Source organism: Schistocerca americana, chromosome 1 (assembly GCF_021461395.2).
Source record: "Schistocerca americana isolate TAMUIC-IGC-003095 chromosome 1, iqSchAmer2.1, whole genome shotgun sequence".
Taxonomy (NCBI): Eukaryota; Metazoa; Arthropoda; class Insecta; order Orthoptera; family Acrididae; genus Schistocerca; species Schistocerca americana.
The window spans coordinates 320,845,485-320,870,860 of record NC_060119.1 but is presented as its reverse complement, the minus strand read 5'-3'; the positions used below and the strand labels follow the sequence as shown (position 1 = coordinate 320,870,860).

The window sequence follows — 25,376 nt, the reverse complement described above, 5'->3', positions numbered from 1 at the left end:
CCAGAAGTGGGCGTGGCTTTCTACTGCGTGTGGCACAGCAAAGCGATTTCTCACCTGCCACTGTCAGATTTTGTTGAATGGAACATCCATAATGCACACTTCCTATCCGGTATAACCATCATAGAACACTGCACTTGTCTAGAAACTGCACGATTTCACCCCTATTGCTCCTCTCAGACACTGTCCAGAACTTGTAATATTGCCTTACATGCCATGAGGCGTCTTCTTTGCGTTGTCGCTTCTCTCAACTTACCATCTGGTGCTCTTTACACATCTTATAAGTCTTTCAGATATAAAGGGACTAGTGGTGGCTCTGCTAAAATTCTCTATTTGCTGTTGCAGGTGTTGCAAATCATATAACTTATAAAAAGTTAAACACCAATCAATATCAAGTAGGCGTCGGAAGTTATATTCCAAATGGATCATCTTTTGGTCTTTCTTTCTTTTTTTTTTTTTGTAGTAAGTACTAGTACGCTATTATTCCACAATCTAATGGCAACTGGACTGTATTTTTCATATACACTGAGGGATAGCGATATCAACGCATACAGATGGCGGTACTATCGCCTACACACGATATAAAAGGGCAGTTCTCTGGTGATGACAATGAAAATGTTTCCGACGTGATTCTGGCAGCACGGCGCGAATTAGAACACTTTGAACGCGGAATGGTAATTGGGGCTAGACAAATGGGACATGCCGTTTCGGAAATCGTTAGGGGGTTCTATATTCCTAGATCCACACTGTCAAGAGTGTGCCGAGAATACCAAATTTCAGGCATTTCATTTCACCAAGGACATTGCAGTGTCCGGCTTTCAATTAACGACTGAGAGCGTCGGCGTTTGCGGATAATTGTCAGTGCTAACAGACAACCAATACTGTGTGAAATAATCGCAGAAATCAACGTGGGACGTACGACGAACGTATCATTTAGGAAAGTGCGACGAAATTTGGCGTTAATGGGCTACGGCAGCAGACGACCGATACCAGTGCCTTTGCTAACAGCACGACATCGCCTGTAACACCTCTACTGGGCTTGTGACCATGTCGGTTGGATCCCAGACGACTGTAGAACCGTGACCTGGTCAGATGAGTTCCGATTTCGGTTGGAAAGAGCTGATGGTAGGGCTCGAGAGTGGTTCCACGAAGCCATGGACATAAATTGTCAACAGAGTTCAACTTTTGTAGTTCTGAATTCCTCAGTTGCTTGTAATATTATGGTATACTGAAAATTTTTACATTTGGAACGTCTAACTACAACTGAAAGAAACACAATTTTCGTGCCCTACGCGTTTGACGTGCATTGTATGTAACGCATCTTTAGTGGCCCGCAGTATGTACGTATTTTTAATATTTAGTTTACATTTTGGGGCAATACATCTACAGCCTACAAACAGTTCTGGTTCAAATGGCTCTGAGCACTATGCGACTTAACTTTTGAGGTCATCAGTCGCCTAGAACTTAGAACTAATTAAACCTAACTAACCTAAGGACATCACACACATCCATGCCCGAGGCAGGATTCGAACCTGCGAGCGTAGCGGTCGCTCGGCTCCAGAGCCGAGAACCGCACGGCCACTCCGGCCGGCACAGTTCTGGTGGTTGGATCTTCTATGACGTAGTAATATTTAAATTCTACTTACATGTTGCGTGCACATTTTCTACATGTTATGTTTTTGTTCGATTTTTGGGGTGCTGTTCCTCTCCTTATAGTTGCCACATGCGGTTTTTTGTTTTCCAAATTTCACAGCAGTAGGAACTGAACACAGTACACTCCCTACTACATTTAATAAAAGAAATGATAAGATGAAAATCATCCCTATCGCAGATGCAGCCACATAAAAAAATACATATCTCTCTCTCCCCCCCCCCCCCCTGTTCGCCTTCTGCACACACACACACACACACACACACACACACACACACACACACACATGCAAACACAAATAGATCACACACATCTCAAAAATTACACTCGAACGCTGGCAATAACATTCGATCTTTGGCAATAACTTCAGACAGTCGGTAACACAAATCAAAACATTACTTCAAAACAACTGTTCAGATCCTAGTGCTGTGAAATGTGGGAAACAAAAAAATCTCAAGTGGCAATTATAAGAACAGGAACAGCACCAAAAATGATACAAACACGTAACATGTAGAAAATCGTCCACCCAACCTGTAAGTAGAATTTAAAATAATACTACGTCATTGAAAAACCAACCACCAGAACTGTTTATAACCTACAGATACATTGCCCCAAAATGTAAACTAAATAGTAAAATTACGTATTTATTCCAGGCCACTGAAGATGCCTAGCACAGAATAAAGGCGAAACGCGTATGGCACTGAAACTGTGTTTCATTCAGTTGTAGTTACACGTTGCAAAAGTAAAATTATCAATATCCCGTAATGTCAACAGCGCACTTTGCAAGCTGGTGGTGGCTCCATAACGGTGTGGACTGTATTTACATGGAACAGACTGCGTGCTCTGGATGTTCGGCTACTTGGAGACCATTTGCAGCCATTCATGGATGTCATATTCCCAAACACTGCTGGAATTTTTATGGATGACAATGCACTATATTACCGGCCACAATTGTTCGCGAGTGGTTTGAAGAACATTCCGAGTAGTTCGAACGAATGGTTTGACCACCTAGATCGCGCGAAATGAATCCTATCGAACATTTATGAAACACAATCGAGAGGTCAGTTTGCGCATAAATTCTTACACCGGCAACACTTTTGCAATTATGGACGGCTCATTATTTCTGCAGGGCACTTCGAAAGACTAGTTGCGTCTATGCTACGTCGAGTTGGTGCACTGCGCCAAGCAAAAGGAGGCTCCACACGATATTAGGAGGTATTTCACGACTTATTACTAAAAACATTTTGTTACACTTATTGGATTTTAACATCCAGTCATTGGCAAGACGAACATTTTATCAACATACGTTTCTTATCAGATACTGTTTGACCGCTAATGACCTAATTAATTGTAGCGTGTTCTAATAAAAACAATCGACACATGCTTCTACACCACACTCTTTCCAACCAAGCACGGTTGGGCACTGGCTAAGAAAGCGAAGTACACAGCACCGGGGTTCATATACATCCTAGCGCAATTTCGATTAACGTTTTTCATGGTTTCTGAAACAATTAACGCGTTCTCGGAAAGGGTTCGTCAACAAGACCATAGTCGATTGCATTTCCCTCCTTTGCGTCCAGTCCTCGTTCGGAATTCGTCCCTCATGATCTCAGTGTCAACGGGACGACTAACTTAAATGTTTGCTCCTTATTTCCTTACTCTTTTCGTTATCTTTATGTTGACCAAAATCTCCATTTTACGCCGCTTTATACACTGATACCAATAGAAAACAATTTATTGAATTTCTTCTCGCATCTTATATATCTTAAGCATACTCCTTGCTCCCCTACGTCATTCATCTGCGCCTCTTTCAGCGCACTGTGCACAAATTCCTGCTTGACGAAGAGTAACTCATCCATTTCAAACAATTACGATATGTTTTTTTCTCGTCTTTACTAATTTCACTTTCTCCCATCTCAATGGACACAATGTTCCGTTACGATTACACTTTTTCGTAGTTTGTTCTCCTAATAATAAATCATTTCTTTCGAGATAAAGAGTGTTCATGTAAGCGCATTTAAGTTAACTTCCTGTATGTATTGCAGTAGGTCTGTGTTGGAATTGCTTGACAGGCAGCAATTATATTGTTAAACTTCACAGCCAGTATTCTTCAGCTTCTCTCTAAGAGTTTTTCTACAGAACACAACGTGTCTTTAAAAATTATTTATGGATAAACACTCGTCATCGACGATACGTTAAATTGAATATGGCTCAACAAAATTTTAAAAGTGTCACGTCCTGCTCTATTCTGTTTCCGCTTCCTGCGAATACAATGGATCGTAAGGTCTAAAACTTGCTTCTATTTGATGTTCCCATAGCATTAAATTCTTCACGTTAATTCCTCTTATTCTAGATTACTTTGCATTAATTTTCCGGCCGAATGAAAACTAAAGAGCAAAGCACAGCATTCTGCCCCAGGAACTTTTGTGTGATAATGGAAGGCAAGTCCGAAACGGAGCGTCCATGAAATGGAAGATTACCCGCTGTTGCCCAATTACTTATCTAAACTCAGTCCTCCAAATACAAGGCACAAATTATAAAATAAAATTGTTTGCAAATTTCATACAATATTGACTATATACAACATTACGATAGTAATAATATTATTCGTTCATTCTCCACCAGAAAAAAATAAATGTCTGAGTAAACTGACGCCTGCATAAGCACATGAAGACGTGAAAGGCAGAAACATTGTGATATCAAATTCTCTTCGCAGTACTTAACAGATTGATCCCGTAATTTGTTGACTGTGAATTATAACCAGAGTCTCACAGAAAATTGAAGGTTGGAGTTAAAAGTTAGTCTTCGGAAAGAATGGAGTGAGATAAAAACAGTTTCGTCTTCTCCCTATCAAGTTAAGGAACTAGCTCCAAAGTTCAAAACAGTGCTTCTTGGTAGAGGTTGACTCTTACACAGAAGATTACAGCAACCAGCCACTTTTTACAATGCTATTTATTTAAACAGCACCGTTACCGGTTTCGAACCGATAGGTTCATCTTCAGAGGGCTAGTTCACGTTTTACATTTCGTGTTTTGTTTCCCCACCTGACGAAACTTCCTTCGGGTGGCGATGACCTACAACCAAAACAAGATGTGAGACAACGTCTTTTTAATTGTAATTGTACCTCACGACGATTTTAAGGCATATAAACAAATTATTATTATTAAATGTAAGATGTTTCGGTTACTTAGAATGAAGAATCCGCGCCAATACGTTCCAGCGCACGTTGCTTATCATCTTGCAACATCCAAAACTGCATAGTGCACTTTTTGTGTAGATAATGTAACACAACACATACACACTTTAGAAGTTTCGTCACATGGAGGTATGCATACAAAGATGGCGTATGATTTACAGTTTAACTCAATCCCCAGTACACCTGAATTTTAATTGCGCTTCAGTGCATTATAGATACAAAGGTAAAAGGCGGGTAAGAAATCAAACGAAATAAAATTCCTGTGTTACGCGCCACCAGACACCATGCGTCCCTTACACCAAAATACAGCAAGTTTGCGATTATCCGAGTTAATGTTGTCCCTAGACTGCACGAACGACTGCATAACACGGATAATCCAAAATTATTATCATCCAAATTTATTCGCTGGAAATTGACAACTTACTTACAAAATTACACTTAAAGCACAGTTTTAGTAGACACTCGTCCTTTTCTAAGTTATCTAGAACTTCAAATTTCTTTGCGATCTTTAGAACTATACGTTTGCTTCTGTATGTCATTTTCCTAGCGCACGTACATCATCACCCGTAACTTCAGAAACTACAATAAATGTGGAAAGGCACTATGAGTACGGGAAGGACTTAATCATGGCCTTTTTGGATATTGAGAAGGCGTATGACAGTATCTGTAGGGACAAGTTCTGGGATGTGCTGAACGCAAAAGGGATAGATGAAGAGATAACACGAAAAGTCAGAAAAATGTATAAGGGAAGTGAGAGTTGTGTGAAAGTGGGGAGGGAACGTACTGCATGGTTCAAGCTGGAAAATGGGCTGCGACAGGGAAGTGCACTTTCGCCTTTATTGTTTATTATTGTTATGGATGAAATCCTACAGCAAGTATCAGATGCAATTGGAGATCATAAAATGAAAGCAGTGCTTTTTGCCGATGACCTGATGTTATGGGGAAATTGCGAGAAGGAGGCGCAAGAGCAGTTAGATGCATGGGAGGCAATGGCAGCACAATGTGGAATGCATTTCTCTGCAAAGAAAAGTGAAATAATCGTCACAACAAGGAAGAAGAATAGGCCAAATGTGGATATAACTTGTGGAGGGGAAAAACTACAAGTGGTAGAGAACTTCAAGTACCTGGGAAGCGTGATTGAAAGTAAGGGGGGAAACGCAATGGAAATAAATGAAAGGTGCAGAAAAGCAGGGCAGTTCTACAAATGCATTAGGGGGCTTATTTGGAGCAAGGAGGTGCCACAGAAATCCAAGGGAATTATATACCGAACCTACTTTGTCCCCATATTGGCATACGGAAGTGAGACATGGGTAATGCACAAAAGCGACAAAAGTAGAATACAGGCTAGTGAAATGAAGTTCCAGAGGAGCAGGTTGGGTGTAACAAGACGAGACAGATTGCGAAATGTGTATGTGAGGGAAAGACTAAAGGAGGAACCAGTACAGGACAGGATAGAAAAATCAAGATTGCAGTGGTATGGACACATGAAGAGAATGGATGAGGGAAGAATTCCAAAGAGGATGTTTGATCTGCAACTGGAGGGGAAGAGGCCCAGAGGAAGACCAAGAGATAGATGGGTGAAGGGAGTGAAGGAATGTGTGATGAGAAGAGGAGAGAACTGGACGAAGGTGGAAGAGGGGGAATGGTGGAAAGACAGAACACGATGGAGAGGCTTGTGTTCCCGACAGACCCAGCCAGTGGCTGGAAACTGTCCAAGATGATGATGATGAATAAATGTGATGTAGGCTGACATTTATTGCCAATTTAGAAGCAGCGCTATTAGTGATATTTGTCAGCGGCTAGAAAAATGTGGTCGACGTGCCTTGCTACTGGCGATGCTTTCACTAATATCATCACGAAGCAATAACTCTGAAGGGGACCATTTCAGAAGGAAACATAAATTATTTTCTTTCAATGTCGCCATACGCGAGTTAATCAACCTTTAGGTCCTGGGGAAAGAATTAGGCAAACACATATACAGGAAACCGCGCGCGGACTTATTACATGAGCACAATTCCCTCATTTACCTGATCATGGAATAGGAAACAATGCAAAAATATTTCAATGATGTCCGACTCTTGGATTGGGATCCGTATCGTCTGCCGGAGGTGAGCCATGAGTTGCGTGCGTAATATCGTATTCCAGACGAAAATAGTAGTTCCAAGTGTAACAGAATACTTCAGGGTAAGATACTTTTTTGTTCAAAATCGCCAAGCAGTATACAAATAATCCGAATACTGATAATCGGAGCCTCACTGTAATCAGAAAACATCCCGAACAGCCTCCGCAATTCTGGCGGTGGGATTCAGTTAACCGTGGATATGAACGACTTCGTGTAATTTATGCTTACTTATACAGCACTAAATTTTGAGCAATGCAATAGCTGACTACGACGTATGTACGAGGGATTAGCGATGAAGCAATCGGTTTTCGAACAAATTATTATTATTATTTTTTTTTTTTTTTTTTTTTTGTTTCCAACCCCAGTTTAACCGAACTGTTAAAACCGTTCAAAATAATCGGTTACCGAAATAACAGATTCCCATTACTTCCTGTAATAAGCGTAGAAGTCGAACAAAGATCGAAAAATTACCACTCCCTCGCCAGCCGGAGTGGCCGAGCGGTTCTAGGCGCTACAGTCTGGAACCGCGCGACCACTACGGTCGCAGGTTCGAATCCTGCGTCGGGCATGGATGTCTGTGATGTCCTTAGGTTAGTTAGGTTTAAGTACTTCTAAGTTCTAGGGGACTGATGACCTCAGAAGTTAAGTCCCATAGTGCTCAGAGCCATTTGAACCACTCCCTCAGTTTCAAGATACGCAAAATTAGTGTATTAAATTAAATACGCATTTAAAAGGAAACTTACGCCATCCACCGTTTGTTGTTTTTCTCAAAAAGTATTAGTGGTTGAATACTACAAAAAATGACCGCTATTCTCATATTATTCTAATTTTTGAAACTCTGTCAATAGTAATGTTGAAATCGGGGGTCATACCACTATTTGGACACTATAAATGGTCATTTCTAAAAGGTGAAAACTGAGGCTGAAGAACTCTAGTTTTCTTTTTAATTTGTCCGTTTTCAAGGGCTACAAGCAGATAAAGATCTATAACGTAGAACAACCAGCAGATCAGATGCTTTCTATTTTTACTGAACTATGAATGAAATGTTAAGTTTTCTCCTTACATTATATTGCAAGTTTGTCGTGGTTCCTCTCATTTCTAATCTCTTAAACTAAACAGAGCATAGTACTTGACTGATACCGCACTTCGTATAATCCTTCCAGACTAGCGATGGAGCTCTTCTGTAATGCAACTGGTGTCCGACGACGACAGTGATAAACTACCGTATAGACCATATGGGGCAAGTACTGAAAATTGCACGTATGCGCGTACCATTTAATAGGCCACGCCACATTGTAGCAGGTACAGTTTTGATTCAGCAATGCTACACCAATTCTTGGCTCTGAGCACTAAGGAACTTAACATCTGAGGTCATCACTCCCCTAAACTTAGAACCTAACTAACCTAAGGACATCACACACATCCATGCCCGAGGCAGGATTCGAACCTGCGACCATAGCAGCAGCGCGGTTCCGGACTGAAGCACCTAGAACCGCTCGGCCACAACGGCCGGCTGTACCAATTCTTATTCCATATGTTTGTTGCTCGTTTTTGTCGGCATTGTTATTACAATACCGCTGGTCGCTTTTCCCGTTTTCTATAACAACGTAATATTTAAAAGCAATGCAAATTCTACGAACACGATTACTCATTGTTTAAAAAAATTATTTATAAACGAAAAATTTTAGCATTGCTGCATTGGCTGATTAATATTTCTGTTTTTTATCTGGTTATTAGTGAAAAATAAAAAGACCTGTTATAAATAAGCGCAAACAAAGAACGAAAATACCGGTTATTCAGAAGTAAAATACCAGTATCGGTTTTAGCCGGTCGGTTTCTACCATCCCTACGAGGGACACTCAAACGCAGAGGTGCGCCAGGTACGGGCTGGCGGCGCGCTGGCTCGCCGGCACGTTACGTGACGGAGCGCAGCCGGTCGTGCCGAGGCGAGGCAAGGCGTCCAGCGATGTCCGGAACCAATAAGCCTCCACACGGGCACGTTCCGTTTGGCAAGTGGGCTAGTAGAGAATTACCACCCATCCCTGGCTTTATACGACGCGACAGGCAGTTAAAATGTTAACTTTAGTAAACATCGAAACGATGCGACATTTACCAATCTTGTAGTCTGTAACATCCACGAGATAAATTTTAGCTACAGTGTGACGAGAGGAAATTTTGCCTCTAACAGTTATAAACATTATCTATCCGACACGTGAAAAAACAGTGAAATAAAACGATGATAAATATTAATTATTTATATAATATTTTATGATCTAATTGGACATATCGATGTGTATAATACAAAGTCAATGATAATTGCAAATTCCTTTTATGATCTACGTTTGTCTTCCTTTTTTTTTTACCTTTTGCTGGTTGGCTTTTGTTGGTTGCGGACACAAGACGCATATCAAACTGAGGTCTGTTAAGGAATTGTAATTATTTGTTACTTATTACTTGACAGTAGAGTTCATTATTATTATAAATATGAGTGAATAATTATTTGTAACTTTAATTCCTCTCTCAATAAGCATTATCTGTGTTAATTATTTCTTTCCGCTGCAAGGAGATACTTTCTTACGAAAGTATCAAAGGTTTGCTTGATGAAAATTAGTCTAAATAGTGCACAACATGAAAGTAAAATTTAATAAGCATTTCAAATACTTATCCTGTTAAAAGGAAATTTGCTCTAACAATAGAAAGTCTCTGTCAAATATCTGCCGCCATCTTAACAATTATCTCAGCGGCAAATTCAAATTACGCAACTCTGCAGACATAAATACCGCAGGTAATAAAAATGTGTAAAAATAAATGTGCACCGGCGGTCCCGAACTCATTTTAATAAAAATAATTCGAATCAGATAGGGTATTTAAAAACACTGCTCATAGCACGATCCATATAACAAACTTGTCTAGCTGATGTATGGAGCCGAAATTAATTACGCACGAGTTGCGAAGAATATTGTTTCAGGTAACATACGTCAGTGTTGTGCGCGGCTCATATTCGGTGGTTTTAATGATCATTTTGCTGAAGATAACTGTTTCCATCATAATCAATAGTTGTATAGAATCTGTTGTATGAACTTTGATTTAGTGACACTTACACAACTTACAGACACTTTAACTCAACGTTAACTTGGAGTTCTTTAGCAACTTGACCAAATCTTTAGCCGGGAGAAAAAATTATTTAGTAACTACTCACTGTAATGAAGTAAGATTATCATTTTCATTTACAAATTAGTTAAATACCAAACTACTGAGTAACACAGCGAACGCCACAAGTCTAACAACATAAATTAACCAGAAAGGTAATTGCATTCCACTCCGGTGTTGTAAGAGGCAGTAAGTTGTTAACCCTCTCATGATCCTACAAATGACTAGCAGAAATTTGTTATGTACATCAAAATTCCACATTTTAACACATATTTTGGTAATATACGAATATATACATAATTAATTTTTTCAGTAACATTTCTACAACCCCGCCACACACAAGCTCCCGCGCCAGAATATTGTAGCATGGCGCTACAGGAGCCGAAACAAAATGCTGCACGCCACTAATAAAAAGGTGTATCGTTTAGTAATTCCTTTATCGCATTTGATAGGGATAAACGCTACGACCAACTATTCTGAGTTTCAGAACTGCGCGACAATTGTGCACTATTATACGACACCATGAGCTTCTGCAGAAATCCCTCCAAAAGGGGAGAAGACTCTAAAATCACCATTATTTATATGACTGACTAGCTGAGCACCCAGCGTTTCCCGGGTATGTATTTATTCCAATTTTCTATTAGCCCATCTCCTCCTTCCTCCTCTCTCCGTCCATATCACCCTTCCTCCCCACTCTCTCTCTCTCTCTCTCTCTCTCTCTCTCTTCCTCTTTCCTTTCTCTGTCCATTTTCTCACTCTGTCCATATCATCCTCCTCCTCACCTCTGTCCATCTCCTGCAGCCCCTTCAATCTCAACGTTATCACGCTCACCCCAATAGGACGCTAGTGGGTCTTACGGCCACAGTATTTTTTCCCCATTTCGTAACTAATATGTATACTAAATTTGTTGAAATCGTTCTAGTGTCTTAGCTAGCTTTGTCCCGTGGCTTTGCCCGCGTACGCACATGAAAAATATATTTCAAATATATCTCTAGCGAATTTCGCGCTGCAGTTTCTTGCTGGCACATTGAGTGGTATACGTGAATATTGTCTGAGAAAGTGTGTCACAAATACAGTCAGTTGTAAAAAGTAATAAATTAAATGCAGCTTTACTGCATGAACAGCGAAAATGTAGTTAGCGATAAACTTTTTTCTTTCATCATTCTGTGGGGGTTGTCAACAACAACCAGATACGTAAACGTTTGAAATTGTGTGTGTAGTTTGTACCAAGTCACTAAGTGCTCCCACTCTTAAACACTGGATGACCGAAGTATGGCTATGTGTACCAAGTTTGGCCGAAATCAAAATGGTTCAAATGGCTCTGAGCACTATGGGACTTAACTGCTACGGTCATCAGTCCCCTAGAACTTAGAACTACTTAAACCTAAATAACCTAAGGACAGCACACAACACCCAGCCATCACGAGGCAGAGAAAATCCCTGACCCCGCCGGGAATCGAACCCGGGGACCCGGGCGTGGGAAGCGAGAACGCTACCGCACGACCACGAGATGCGGGCTTGGCCGAAATCGGTCCAGTAGTTTAGTAGGAGATGTGCAACATATAACAGTTAAGTATTCAGTTATTCTGAGAACGGCTCGTGCCCTAAGGCCTTAATTTGACAGCAAAACACAAAAATTATTGAATCTCAAAGGTTTGATAGTTACCCACTCAATATTTATTCGAAGATGAGATTACTTTCATACACAAAAGGCAAGCGTATCACACTGGTTCTGCGAATAACTTTTGTTTTAATATTATTGCATTCAACGCTTTATGAAATAAAGCTCCAAAGTATTTGGAAGAAATATTTCTTTATTCATGAGTAACTAGGCCTAATGTTAACGTTGGTACTGAAAACAAAAAAACTGAAATGTCTTTTTTTAAAACAAGAGCCACTGAAGAAAACCTATCGGATAATAGCAAATATAAACAACAAAAATGTTCGTGTTTGATACTCAAGTAAATGTAGAAACAGAAAACAAACTTATACAAACGCGCTTAGTCAACTTTGACATCATCTCTATTGCTTATATAACTTCACATCGGGTATTGATAATGGATTTATTTCATTATTGCCATGACACCTCTTTTTTATGTTTACTCTCATAATAAAAAGTCAACAAAGTGTGTTTTGAAAGCTACACTTCTTGTTTCGTGTGAGTAAAATGTAACCCAAGTCCAGCATTCGATGAGATGAACGTATTCAAAACAACTCTCACTGAGCGGTAAACACTGTTATTGACAACCTAGGTATGAACCAATACAGTCCTCGTCTCCTCAGATTGGTATGTTGTCGTATATTAATGTCAAAATGAACTCTACAAGTGACAACACGATGCCTGAACGTTGCACTGTGTTGGAAATACTGGGGACTACATTTCGGCAACGGCCGCGATCTTGACTATCGCGAGGCGAAACGTCTTGTATTATGAACAGCAATTTAGCGCATAAACATACCGAACACTCATCGACAGACTAATCCTGTATAACTTTAACGTCTAACTGCAAGTATCACTATGGACACCTATAACTGTAATTAGGAAACCATGGTGCATACATCGAGACAGATAGCAAATTCTACGTCAAATATAACATATTTTGTCGGCAAAACTTGCATATTGCAATTTCTCGACTTTTCAGCTTACAGGAGTGGTACATCATCTCTTTGACGTCCACATTCACACAAATATTACTTAATTGTATCTCAGTGACTATTTACAGGTTGGTGACTGCACATAACAAGCAGAACTTTTCAAGTAAATGATTGTTATTAATTATTTCTCACGTTGTAATGTGTGCTATTTATCGGGAGTTATTCAAACTTGTTCTCTTTCCGCTATCACATCAGCATTGGAAACACACATCGATATCACTTTCGAAAGCGTATTCCATCACGTTTGGTAACATTTAACGTGGAGTTTATTCAACAGTGTCGACAAAGACAGCTTTCGATAATGCACTTACTGTTAGTGTATTCAACAGTACAGGATGAGGAGGAGTTTTGACGTGTAAAGACAAAGTTTATCGGGGATGCAATAGTATACATCAATACCAGGTAAGGTAGACTTTCGATATGTACAGAAAATGTTTCTCCCGCACGTGTTTAGTGTATAATCCAATACTGAGTGAGACTGAACTTGTCTGCGACGGCAATTTGCATGGAGGGGAGAGAGATCTCGAGGCGGCAGCAATGTTTAAAACGGTGGTAAAATACGAACGTTATTTCTAATCGTGATCTTCTGAGCTGCAATTGAGTTGTTTATAACGATAAGTACGATTTCGTACAACCTTGCACAGCTGATTAATTAATTTAAGGATATCCGCTTCAATTGTGGTATGTGGTAATGATTTGATGTTAAAATCCCATCTTCAGGTGTGTACAATTATGCATCTGGTCATGCATAATACGCAATCAGGCCAGTCAGTCCAAGGGCTCCAAATCACTGCACCTTAGGTGGAACCTGTCTGCCTTCGGGCAGCCGCACGCTATGAACGCCAACGACTGAGCGGAAGACCGCCTGAGGTCTGGAGTCGTGGTGCGGAGCAAGCCCAACGTTTAGACAACGTTGGGATGAACCGGGGGAAGAAAATACAATAGAACACGAATAGGTAACTTCAAGAAATGAAATAGGAAAGGCAGCGCACAGAGGGTCACATACGTAAAAACACAAGGTCTAATAGAAATTCCTGGATAGTACAGGAGATATTAAATTTAACTGATGAAAGAAGCAAATGTAAACATGCAGCAAATGAAGCAGGTGAAAGGGAATACAGATGTCTAAAAAATGAAACTGACAGGAAATGCAAAATGGCTAAGCAGGTATGCCTAGATGATGAATGCAGTGCTGTAGGTTCAAATGGTTCAAATGGCTCTGAGCACTATGGGACTCAACATCTGTGGTCATCAGTCCCCTAGAACTTAGAACTACTTAAACCTAACTAACCTAAGGACATCACACACATCCATGCCCGAGGCAGGATTCGAACCTGCGACCGTAGCGGTCACGCGGTTACAGACTGACGCGCCTAGAACCGCACGGCCACACCGGCCGGCCAGTGCTGTAGGAAACGGATGACTAGGGGAAGGATAATGCCGGGTATGAGAATAAAAGAGAAGTATCGGGATGATATCAGCAGCTCAGATTGCATGCTAGTACTACGAAAATAAGGAAAAGTTGATAGGTAAAGGAAATATATAGAGATGTCTAAATGGGGGACAGTGTTAAAGAAAGAGAAGAGGAAGTGCGTGAACGTGAGATAGGAAATACGTTGTCCAAGATGCATGAGACAGGAACCATACATTCCAATTCAATACTGTTTGAAATTTTAAAGGAAGCAGGGATACAGTGAGCGAAGGTTATTTACAATTTGTACTGAGACAGATGACAGTTACAAGAGTTGAAGGACATGAAAGGGAAGAGGAGTTGCGAAGGGAGTGAGGCAGGGATGTAGCCAATCCCCCATGTTATTCAATATGTATACTGAACAAACTGTTAAGGGAAAAATGAGAAATTTGGGAAGTGAATTCAAGCTCATGGAGCAGAAATGAAAAGTTTGAGATTTCCCGTTGACTTTGTAGTTCTGTCAGATACGACAAAATATTTGGAAGATCAGTTGAACGGAGTGGAAGCGTCTTGAAAACAGATTATGTAATGAATATCAATAATGGTGAAACAAGGGTAATGAAATGTAGCTGAATTAAATCAAAGGTTGTGAAGGTATTAGATGGAAAAATGAGGCACTAAAAGTAGACGAGTTTTACTATATGGGCAGCAAAATAGTAAATAATTACCGTAGGGAAAGTGATATAAAATAAAAACTAGCAATAGCAAGGCAAGCATTTCAGAAAAAAGAAATTTATTAATATGTAATATAAATTTAAGACTTAAGAAATCTTTTCTGGGTGTATTTGTCTGCAGCGTAGGCTTGAACGGAAGTGCAACCAATGAAAATAGGATGAATAAGTGTTGACTTCGTTATTCAGTTACAAAATGTTCGCATTTCGTTACAGTGGAAGTTTATGAGTACTGTCAAACGCGAACTGTTTAGTGCCGTCGGCGCGAGACGAAACATTATTTAACGTAAGCAGTGAGAAAGCGGACTACTGCAGCAGCGCACGTAGCTAACGAAGGACTGACCCTGAACGTTAGTCGTGTGTTTACAGCGGAGACTAATGAGAGCGACGTGGCAGCTACCCCTAATATACATCTTGTGGAATGCAAACAACTGCTGTAGCGCAAACTTTTCCACGTCGCACAAAGCGGATGTAAGTGCAGCAACGGAAAGCGTCTGTGGTCTGTGACTCGTCAAGCTGCTTACGTTGCAAGACAGTGGGAGAATGGCCGCTAAACGCAAAGGCCAGACACGAATGTCGGACAATTTCCATAATGAGCTTCCGCTTACTAGTTTTACTTTCTTTTTATTTGAGGATTAAATAAACACCTTATTATAACTATGTATGAAGAACTATCCGTAATCAAGACGTTTCAGGAGCAATCTGGAAACCAGATGATTCAATTTCTTATGCCCACTTGGTTTTAAATTAATTGATGAAATACATACTCCACCAAAAATTACATACATGATGTGCCGGAATCACATTCAAAACACCCCCCCCCCCCCCCACACACACACACACACAAAGAGAGAGAGAGAGAGAGAGAGAGAAATTTTGCCATAAGAAATAAGAATTAGGAATCGTTGTAACCCTACTTGCTAAGATGGCAGTTTGGGCGAGAAATCTTCCGAAATCAATTTAAGGAGTGCATTCAAATTTAAGATGACCGTCAAGAACAAGGTAGATACTGTCAACGAACATACTTTAACCTGCGTATTTAATAAACTCGCATTTTTTTACGTACGAGAGGATGGTTAGTTAAAAGTTACCTCCTAGTAATGTAAAGCTCTGCAAACAAACTCATCCATTGTTTGGCAGAATACTAGAAACGGCGCGAAAATCTTAATCTTTATGGAATGTTACTTTTTATTGTACCCAAAGCGGTCAACTGATGACAGCTTTGCCTACAGCGCTGGTTCAAAAATGGCTCTGAGCACTATGGGACTTAACTTCTGAGGTTATCAGTCCCCTAGAACTTAGAACTACTTAAACCTAACTAACCTAAGGACATCACACACATCCATGCCTGAGGCAGGATTCGAACCTGCGACTGTAGCGGTCGCGCGTTTCCAGACTAAAGCGCCTAGAACCGCTCGGCCACACCGGCCGGCTACAGTGCTGGTACTAGTCAACACCTTTCAAATTACTATTCAAAAACTAGCGTTGGATCGTAAATGAACCTTTCGCTCTGTAGCTGAGTGTGCGCTATTATGAAACTTCCTGCCAGATTAAAACTGTGTGTCGTACTGGACATCGGAATCGAAACCTTGCCGTTCCCCGGTTCTTAACGACTGAGCTGTCCAGGAACGACACACGTCCCGCTGTCACAGTTTTCAGCACGATTAGAATTTTTCACGGTATGGCCATTCGCAAATTCCTTTTTGGAGTACCCAACGAACAAGAGGGTGGAATACCAACTGTTTTATTTCATTCATAATTTTCAATCATTTATAGATTTTTTGTCTGTGCTTTATATGTATTCTGTCATTATTTACGTTCATTTCTGATTTTGTATCAAATACACTAGCTCATCACAAGTATCCGAGTACCTATTAGTAGACATTAACACGGAGTTTTCCACCTTTAGCCTTTATGACGGCTTGAACATTGCTGAGGACACTTTCAGAGAGATGACTGAATGTCTGTGGACGGGCGGCAGTCTGCTCTTCCTCAAGAGCCGAAACCAGAGAAGGTTGGACGCTGGGGTCCATCACTCCAAATCACTCGTTTTCGATCATCCACTGTCCAGTGGGAGTAGCTCAACACTGTCTAAATGTGTGGCTCATGAGGTGTTGTCCCCTATTCCTATTTACTCACTAAGCACAGCCATTGTGGTAGATGGACTGCTATTATCACTTTGGGACTCAAGTGATTCTTTCCGTGCGCTGATTTCATGCGAATTTTTACAACCGTGTCACAATGCTGGACGGCCCCTATCCGAGAGAATATGATCTCTACGTAGTCTTGGATCAGCTGTTGATGTTCATTCACGTTTCAACTTCACAGACACAGCACCAACAGGCGACTCGGGCAGGTTTAGAAGGGTTCAGAAGTTTCTAATGTACTTATTTATTAGGTGGCATCCAATGACTAGTCCACGTTCGAAGTCACTGAATTCTCCTGCCAAAACCATCCTCCTGTCACTGCTTCTTTCCTATCATCACAATACTCTCACCTCCTTTCATAATGGCGGGCCCGCAACTTGTGGAATCTAGTGCTCAATTCCGTATTACGTACGGTATTGGATGCTTTAGTGTATGAATCATTTCTATACATGTAAAGTATCTAGTGAAAATATTGTACGGATTATTGTTCACGCATCAAGTTGATACGACTGTAACGATAGAGAAGAAAAGCTGGATGAAAGTCCCTCTGTGTCAAGGAAGAGAAAGCACGCCAAGGAAAACGTGGGAAACTTTTAAAGAGCGCGACAACCAAGTATACAGCGCAAGACAGCAGTCAGCCTTCATAGTGAACACAATATGGATATTATACGAGGCAAAAATCCATACCACTCCATGGAAATATTTGTCTCGGGTGGTCGCTGACTCCGACAGTAAAGGTATAAAATGTGAAAACATTGCTCCATGGCAATTGTTATTTGGAAGACGAGCAACCGTGAGGCTCATAAGCGCTAAGGCTGAAACAACAAAATATTCTACGACGCCGACCAAGAGCTTCGCATCGTCGCCTCCGGGCAATATAATGATTTCTTTATCACTGTGAATCACAAGGGTCAGTATTTACCGTGTGCTTTGTTACCAGTACAGTTTGATTTACTTGTGCAAACAGACTGTTCTCGACCCATAGTCTTTCAACTATAATCTATTGGAGAGCCATCGAACAAAAATCCAAGCCAATAGTTACACGACAGCACAGGTCACACACATTTAAGAGAGTAACAGAAGGAATCCACAAAACTACCGTCCATTACCCGTGATATAAATTTGTTGTAGAATCTTAGAACTCAAACATATTGAGATATTTGGAAAGAAATAATCTCCTCTATGCCAACCAGCATGGATTCTGAAACAGCAATCATGTGAAACGCAGCTCGCACTTTTATCACATGACATACTGAAAGGTTTGGATCAAAACAGTCAGGCAGACGCAATATTGGAGAGGAATTCCACCTTACGCAAGCCACGTTTGCAGTTTTGTTTTCACCCAGATATGTTTCAGCACTATTTACGCTATGTTTGGTGGGTTTGTATATTTTCCTTTTGAAAAATCGTTACATGTTAACCTGTAAAGAAACTTTTAGTACAAATTACTTACATTTGTAAAATGAGCGATAACTGTCAAATGTTTTTACTTTGGTTTGCACACAGTACAGAGTCGACATAAGGCATTCTATGTTGCTTATTTAAGATATGTTGCAAGTTTCTACTTTTACAGTATATGACAAGCTGTAGATTGTGTAGTAGACGTAAAGCTGCTAGCTAAATATCCAATAGCTCCGTATGAGGTATATAAATAAATGTATACATCCATTTGATTTCCAAATGTGCTATAAAACGAGAAACTTTAGACATATGTTAAATAAACAATATAGAATGTGTCAAGTTAGTGATACGTATGTCAAATCTGTACTGTATGCAAACTAATGTAAAAACATTTGACAATAATCGCTCACTTTACAAATTTAAAAAGAATTGTACTGAAAGTTTGTTTAAATGTTAACATGTAACAATTTTGCAGAAGGAAAATAAACAAACCCATTGAAGATAGCACATATATGGGTGAAAACAAAACTACGAAGGTGTCTTGCATAAGTTGGAATTCCTCTCCAATTTTATAGCAAGCACGGAAATAAGAAAAACTGCAACATTCAAAAGATGATTAGATGCAATATTTCTTGATTTCCTAAAAAGCATTTGACTCAGGACCACATCTACGCTTATTATCAAATGTACGACTGCATGAGGCATGTACAGAAATTTGCGACTGGAATGACGATTTTTTTGGTGGGTAGGACGCAGACGTAATCTTAGCTGGAGAGTCATCGATAGATATGAAAGTAATATCTGGTACGCTCCAGGGAAGTGTGTTGCGACCCTTGTTAGTCATGCAGTATATTGATGAACTCGCGGACAATGTTAACAGTTACCTCAGACATTTTGCAGACTATGCACTGCCTGAAAGAAACTGCATAAATTCGCAGTCAGATCATGATAAGGTTTCAAAATAGTACAAAGACTGGCAACTTGCTTTAAATGTTTACAAATGTAAAACTGTATACTTAACAAATCGAAAAAAAACTTTAGTATCCTATGACTATAACATCAATAGTCACTGTTGGAATCGGTCAACGCATACTTGGTTGTAATACGAATGGTCACATAGTCTCAGTCGTAGGTAAAGCAGGTGGTAGACTCCGGTTTATTTGTACAATACTGGGTATGCGCAATCTGTCTGCAAAGAAGATTGCTTACAAATCACTTGTGCGACCAGTTTTAGAACAATGCTCAAGTTTGTGGGCCCTTTATCAGATGGGACTAACGGGGAATACTGAACGTATACAGAGAAGGGCAGCACTAATAGTCACGGAGTTGTCTGATCCGTGGGCGAGTGTCATAGAGGTGCTGCAGAAACTGGACAGGCAGGCTCTTGAAAATAGACATATTTTATTCCGAGAAAGCCAACTTCCAAAGTTTCAAGAACTGGCTTTAAATGATGGTTCAGAGAATACACTACAACACCTACGTATTGCTCCCGTAGGGATCAAGAGGATAAGATTAGATCAATTACAGCACGAACCGAGGCATTTACACAATCATCCTTCCTGCCCTCCAAACGTCAATGGATCGGGCGAAAAACACCCTAATTATTGGTGCAATGGGATGTACCCTTTCCCATACACTTCACAGTGGTTTGGACAGTATAGATGGAAATGTAGCTGCAGTCATGGTGCCTGTAACAAGTTTCTGGGCCAAGTTCTGGAAGCAACCTTAGCGCGATAATTTTAAATAGAAAAATTTATTTTATTAACAAAGACTGCAAGAAATTTGTGTTGTCTTGAGCACAAAAAAATTTTTAACGATTCAATTCAGTTAAGAAGGGTCATAAAGTTGCCTGATGCGTAATGTATTCAAGAAAAGCCAACCAGGAATCTAAAAGAAAATTCATTCTGACAGAAGCATTCAACAAACATTCAAGAAAAACTATAAAGAATTTTTATTTTGCCCTTCACTGATCACAAATATAACAATAGTTTGTTTACTTACGGCTGCTTGTATTTATGAAACATTCATGAAAAGAAATTAGAGCTGTAGATCAACTTACCATACAGAATATTTTCGTAGCCGTTAACGTGAGCGAGTGTTCTGGTAAATTAGTTGGTTCACAGCTTCCCCACGAAACAGTTAATGCAGACAGTTCATTAGTAACTGACATTTTTGTTTCAATTATTGCAATTTCTTCACTCACTAAAAGGTATGTCCAAATGGGACTGGGCACTGTAAGTTTACCTTGCTACGATACGTACGTATTCACAAATTTGTGTGATCACACTGAGACGATTTACAATTTTCATTGTTTTGTACACTGACGATGATATATTTTGGAGAAGAATTTGCAGCTACATAAGTACTCCGCAAGTCACTTTATGGTGTGTGGGGGAGGGTACCATGAACCACTACTAGTCATTTCCTTTCCTATTCCAGTCGCGATGGGAAACGACTATCTATATGCCTCCGCTCAAGCCCTAAATTCTCTTGTCTTCGTGGTCCTTATGCGAAATGGATGCTTGCGGCAGTAGAATCGTTCTACAATCCGTCGAAAACCCCAGTTCTCTCAACTTTCTCAATAATGTTTCGCGAAACGAACGTCGTCTTTCCTTCAGAGATTCCACTTTGAGTTCACGAAGCATCTCTGGAACATTTGGATCGAACTTCCCGGTAACAAATTTAGCAGCCCGCCTCTGAATTGCTTCGTTGTCTTCCTTCAATCCGACCTGGTACGGATCCCAAACACTCGAGCAGTAATGAATACTGGGTCACATTTGGTGTTCTGAGTGGTCTCTTTTGTAGATGAGATATACTTTTCAAAATTCTCCCAGTAAACCGAAGTCTACTATTCGCCTTCCCCAGTACCTCCCGTATGTGCTCCTTCGGTTTCACATCGTTTCGCAAATTTACGACTACATATTAAATCGACTTGACAGTATCAAGTAGAACACCACTAAAACTGTACTCAAAACTTATAGAATTCATTTTCCTACTCATCCGCATTAACTTCCATTATTCTACGCAGCCAATTCATCACACCAAAATTCTATTTGAGTCCTCCTGTATCCTTATACAGTCACTCAATGAAGTTACTTTCTCGTATACTACAGCGTCATGACCAAACAGTCGCCGATTGCTGCTCACCCTATCCGTTAAGTTATATATATACACAAAAAACAATTCACTTTGAATCCAATTGCCTAAATTAACTAACAGTAACGCGATCACAGTCAAAACTTTTATTTTTTCTAAAACAACTGCTCACACGACTTGTGAGGTGTTGTGTGTGACGCGGTGTGAAAACAAGATTAGTTGTAGGGCAAATAAGACTAAAATGGGTGTGCCCCTCCTTGTTTTATATAAATTTCAGCGTCATAGTCGGAACAGAAACAGTGACAAATAATGGTATTCGTTAGCAGTACAAACATTTGGGTCCTTATATTGACGGAAATTCACCGTTCAATGAATGACCGCCCAATGGAGACTGTATAATGTGTAACCTCCGTTTTTTTTAATGTGAAATCCTTATTTACCTAATATAGTCAGAAACCTAAAATTCCATGTAAACAATCCAACTCACAGCGTAAAAAAAAAACGCGCAGTAGCTGAATGAATCAGTGAGGTATAATTATGTTATCAAGTAGATATGAAAAATGGCTGCAAATGCTGACAGTACAATATCATAATTATTATATCGCATGATGACAATCTCTTTCAGCAGTGGAGCGGTAGCTAATAGAACCATATTGACACGTTCATACTTATGTTCATCTTCTCTTATTTCTTTAAGCACCCTTCATCTTAGAGTAACTCAGGTAGTTTTAGCAATTTTATCTCTTCTCTAATCGTTGTTTTTTCTCCTTGTGTTCTTCTGTCTCGCCGGTTTCTTCTACCTCCACTCCAAAATGCCTCCAGTTACTAAAGGCACATTTAAAAACGCAATTCTATCCTTGCCGTTCCATCTATTACTTTTCCTCACTCAGTGGTGTACTTTACATTAACAAAAAATGTACGAGTTATTGAAAACAAACGCATAATATTTTAACTTTTAGTCTTCGCTTTCCATGAATTTCCTGATCGTTGGTATTGCAAGTATTACCGCAATCTACATCAACCTTGTAAGTTCTGCATGGGCAATGGACTGTTACACGTACACGCAGTGTTGTCATATGTGACTACTCTATACACAGTGATTTCTGATATTGTCGCACACGTCTGAGTAATGTTTTCGACAGCTCGGTCCATATATTTTCTCCATGTGCTTTAGTTTTAAGTTGATGAATAGTCTAGTTATTGATAGTCTCCTACTAACTGCGCTTTCGTAAAAGATGTTTAGAGAATGGAAGGCGCAGCCAAACAATGACTCTCGGAATCTAAGTTGAATACAATGAACTTACTTTTTGATCTGTCGTTGCTCTAATGTATAGTGATGATCTGGGAATGAATTACTACAAATGGTTATTTTCAGATTATCGGTGAGCAACAGCTGGAGAACCAGGAATCAAGCGAACTGAAGGTCTGTAGCTAAGACTCGTCGGGTCACGTTCATTACACATTCCTTACCTGTAGAAAAGGACTAATGGACACAGGTACGTGGAGGAACAGAGTACATACACAATGTGATCAAAAGTATCCGGAAACTCCCAAAACATACTTTTTCATTTCAGGTACATCGTTCTGCCACCTACTGCCAGGTACTCCATATCAGCGACCTCAGTAGTCATTGGACATCGTGAGAGAGCAGAATGGTACGCTCCGCGGAACTCACGGACTTCGAAAGTGGTCAGGTGATTGGGTGTCACTCGTGCCATACGTCTGTACGCGCGATTTCCACACTCCTAAACATCCCCAGGTTCATGTTTCCGATGTGATAGTGAAGTGGAAACGTGAAGGGACACTTTCAGCATAAACGCTTACAGGCCGACCTTGTCTGTTGAGTGACAAGAAATCGCCGACTGTTGAATGGGGTCGTAATGTGTAATAGGCAGACATCGATCCAGACCATCACACAGGAATTCCAAACTGCATTAGAATCCACTGCAAGTACTATGACTGTTAGGCGGGAGCAGGGAAAACTTGGATTTCATGGTCGAGCGGCTACTCATAAGCCACACATCACGTCGGTAAATGCCAAACGACGCCTCGCTTGGTGTAAGGAGCGTAAACATTGGACGATTGAACAGTGGAAAAACGTTGTGTGGAGTGACGAATTACGGTACATAATGTGGCGATCTGATGGCAGGGTGTGGATATGGCGAATTCCCGGTGAATGTTATCTGTCAGCGTGTGTAGTACCAACAGTAAAATACGGAGCGGTGGTGTAATGGTGTGGTCGTGTTTTTCATGGATGGGGTTTGCACCCCTTGCTGTTTTGCTGGCACTATCACAGCACAGGCCTACATTGATGTTTTAAGCACCATCCTGCTTCCCACTGTTGAAGAACAATTCGGGGATGGCGATTGCATCTTTCAACACGATCGAGAATCTGTTTATAATGCACGGCCTGTGGCAGAGTGGTTGCACTACAATAACATCCCTGTAATGGACTGGCCTGCACAGAGTCCTGACGTGAATCCTATAGAACACTTAAGATGTTTTGGAACGGCGACATCGTGCCAGGCCTCAACGACCGACATGGATACCTCTCTTCAGTGCAGCACTCTGTCAATAATGGGCTGCCATTCCACAAGAAACCTTCCAGCACCTGATTGAAGGTATGCCTGCGAGAGTGGAAGCTGTCATCAAGACTAAGGGTGGCCCAACACCACATTGAATTTCAGCATTACCGATGTAGGGCGCCACGAACTTGTAAGTCATTTTCAGCCAAATGTCCGGATACTTTTGATCACATAGTGCATTAGAATAAAACCATCCCAGAGCTCGGCGTCTGACGCAAAAGTTAATTTAGAATATGCAGCCTTCTGGCACAAACTGGGGAAAGGTGAGATACGAATCTGAGTCAACACACAAACAATGGGCTGGTATCCGCCGCTTGCTAGATGGCCAGCATAAAAGCTACTCATATGAGTGGTACCTTTGGATAGTCTGTTGTACAGAACAATAGACCTTTTCCAGCTTATCACCCTCTGTTGCCTGGGCCAGGATGCTGTGTAACGCTCTGGCCGTCGCTCCCGGCGCACAAATAGGAGGGGTTTGTGGGTGAGGGGTACTCACCCTGCAGGTCGCCCTCTGCGGGCGGTAGCGGACCGACGGTACCAAAGAAGCGCCGGTCCAAGATCTGCAGCAGCTGTAGCGCCGTCTCGTGCACGTGGGTCCGCGGACATCCCGTGCTCAGCAACGTCACGTTGATCACAGCCGTGTAGTGGTCGCATGGGTACTCCCTGTACAGAAATGTTCCCCCGTCACCAAAACATTAAACAACGACATTAACAAATGTACACTCAACTCGGCAACACAATCAGAACAGATCTTCATAATTTCTGTTAAATCTATCGCATAATACTTGAAGTATTTGCATAGGATCGTAATGCTTAGGTCAGAGGAAATCCCTAAGCCTTTTACAGCCACAGCAACGTCGAGAAAGGTGTTACAATGACATTTCACGATCGACCCCAACGTCCATTCCAAGACCAGACGTGTTTCAGTCTGTACGTTACGATAGTAAATTGTAGTGTGATAATAATTAAACTTCCAGTTACAAAACGCTGTAAAAAGGAAAAAAAAGGAACTTTGCTTCGAAGAAAGATCTGAAAGAGGCTGTGTTCAGTCCTCCGATTACAAACGTAGCTGAACTGAAGGAACGAACTGTGCAACAGATTTTGAACGAGACCTGCGAGACAGTCCTATCTGCTGTGGAACATGGTGTTCTAGGTTTCAACTTGCGTCACGAAACGGTGAACAGTATACTGAACATGTCTCGTGCCAGTCTCAAGCTGACTAACAACCGATTTG

The 25,376-nt window shown here is 40.7% G+C and overlaps 1 protein-coding gene across 1 annotated transcript in view; it reads right to left on the bottom strand.

The window, feature by feature from the left end:
- Positions 1-25,376, bottom strand: part of LOC124598646 (protein furry) — a 1,150,963-nt gene that overhangs the window by 637,617 nt on the left and 487,970 nt on the right. The window contains exon 24 of the mRNA XM_047136016.1: positions 24,639-24,805. Coding sequence (XP_046991972.1) covers positions 24,639-24,805 — 167 coding nt within the window. The remainder of the gene's footprint in view (positions 1-24,638; positions 24,806-25,376) is intronic.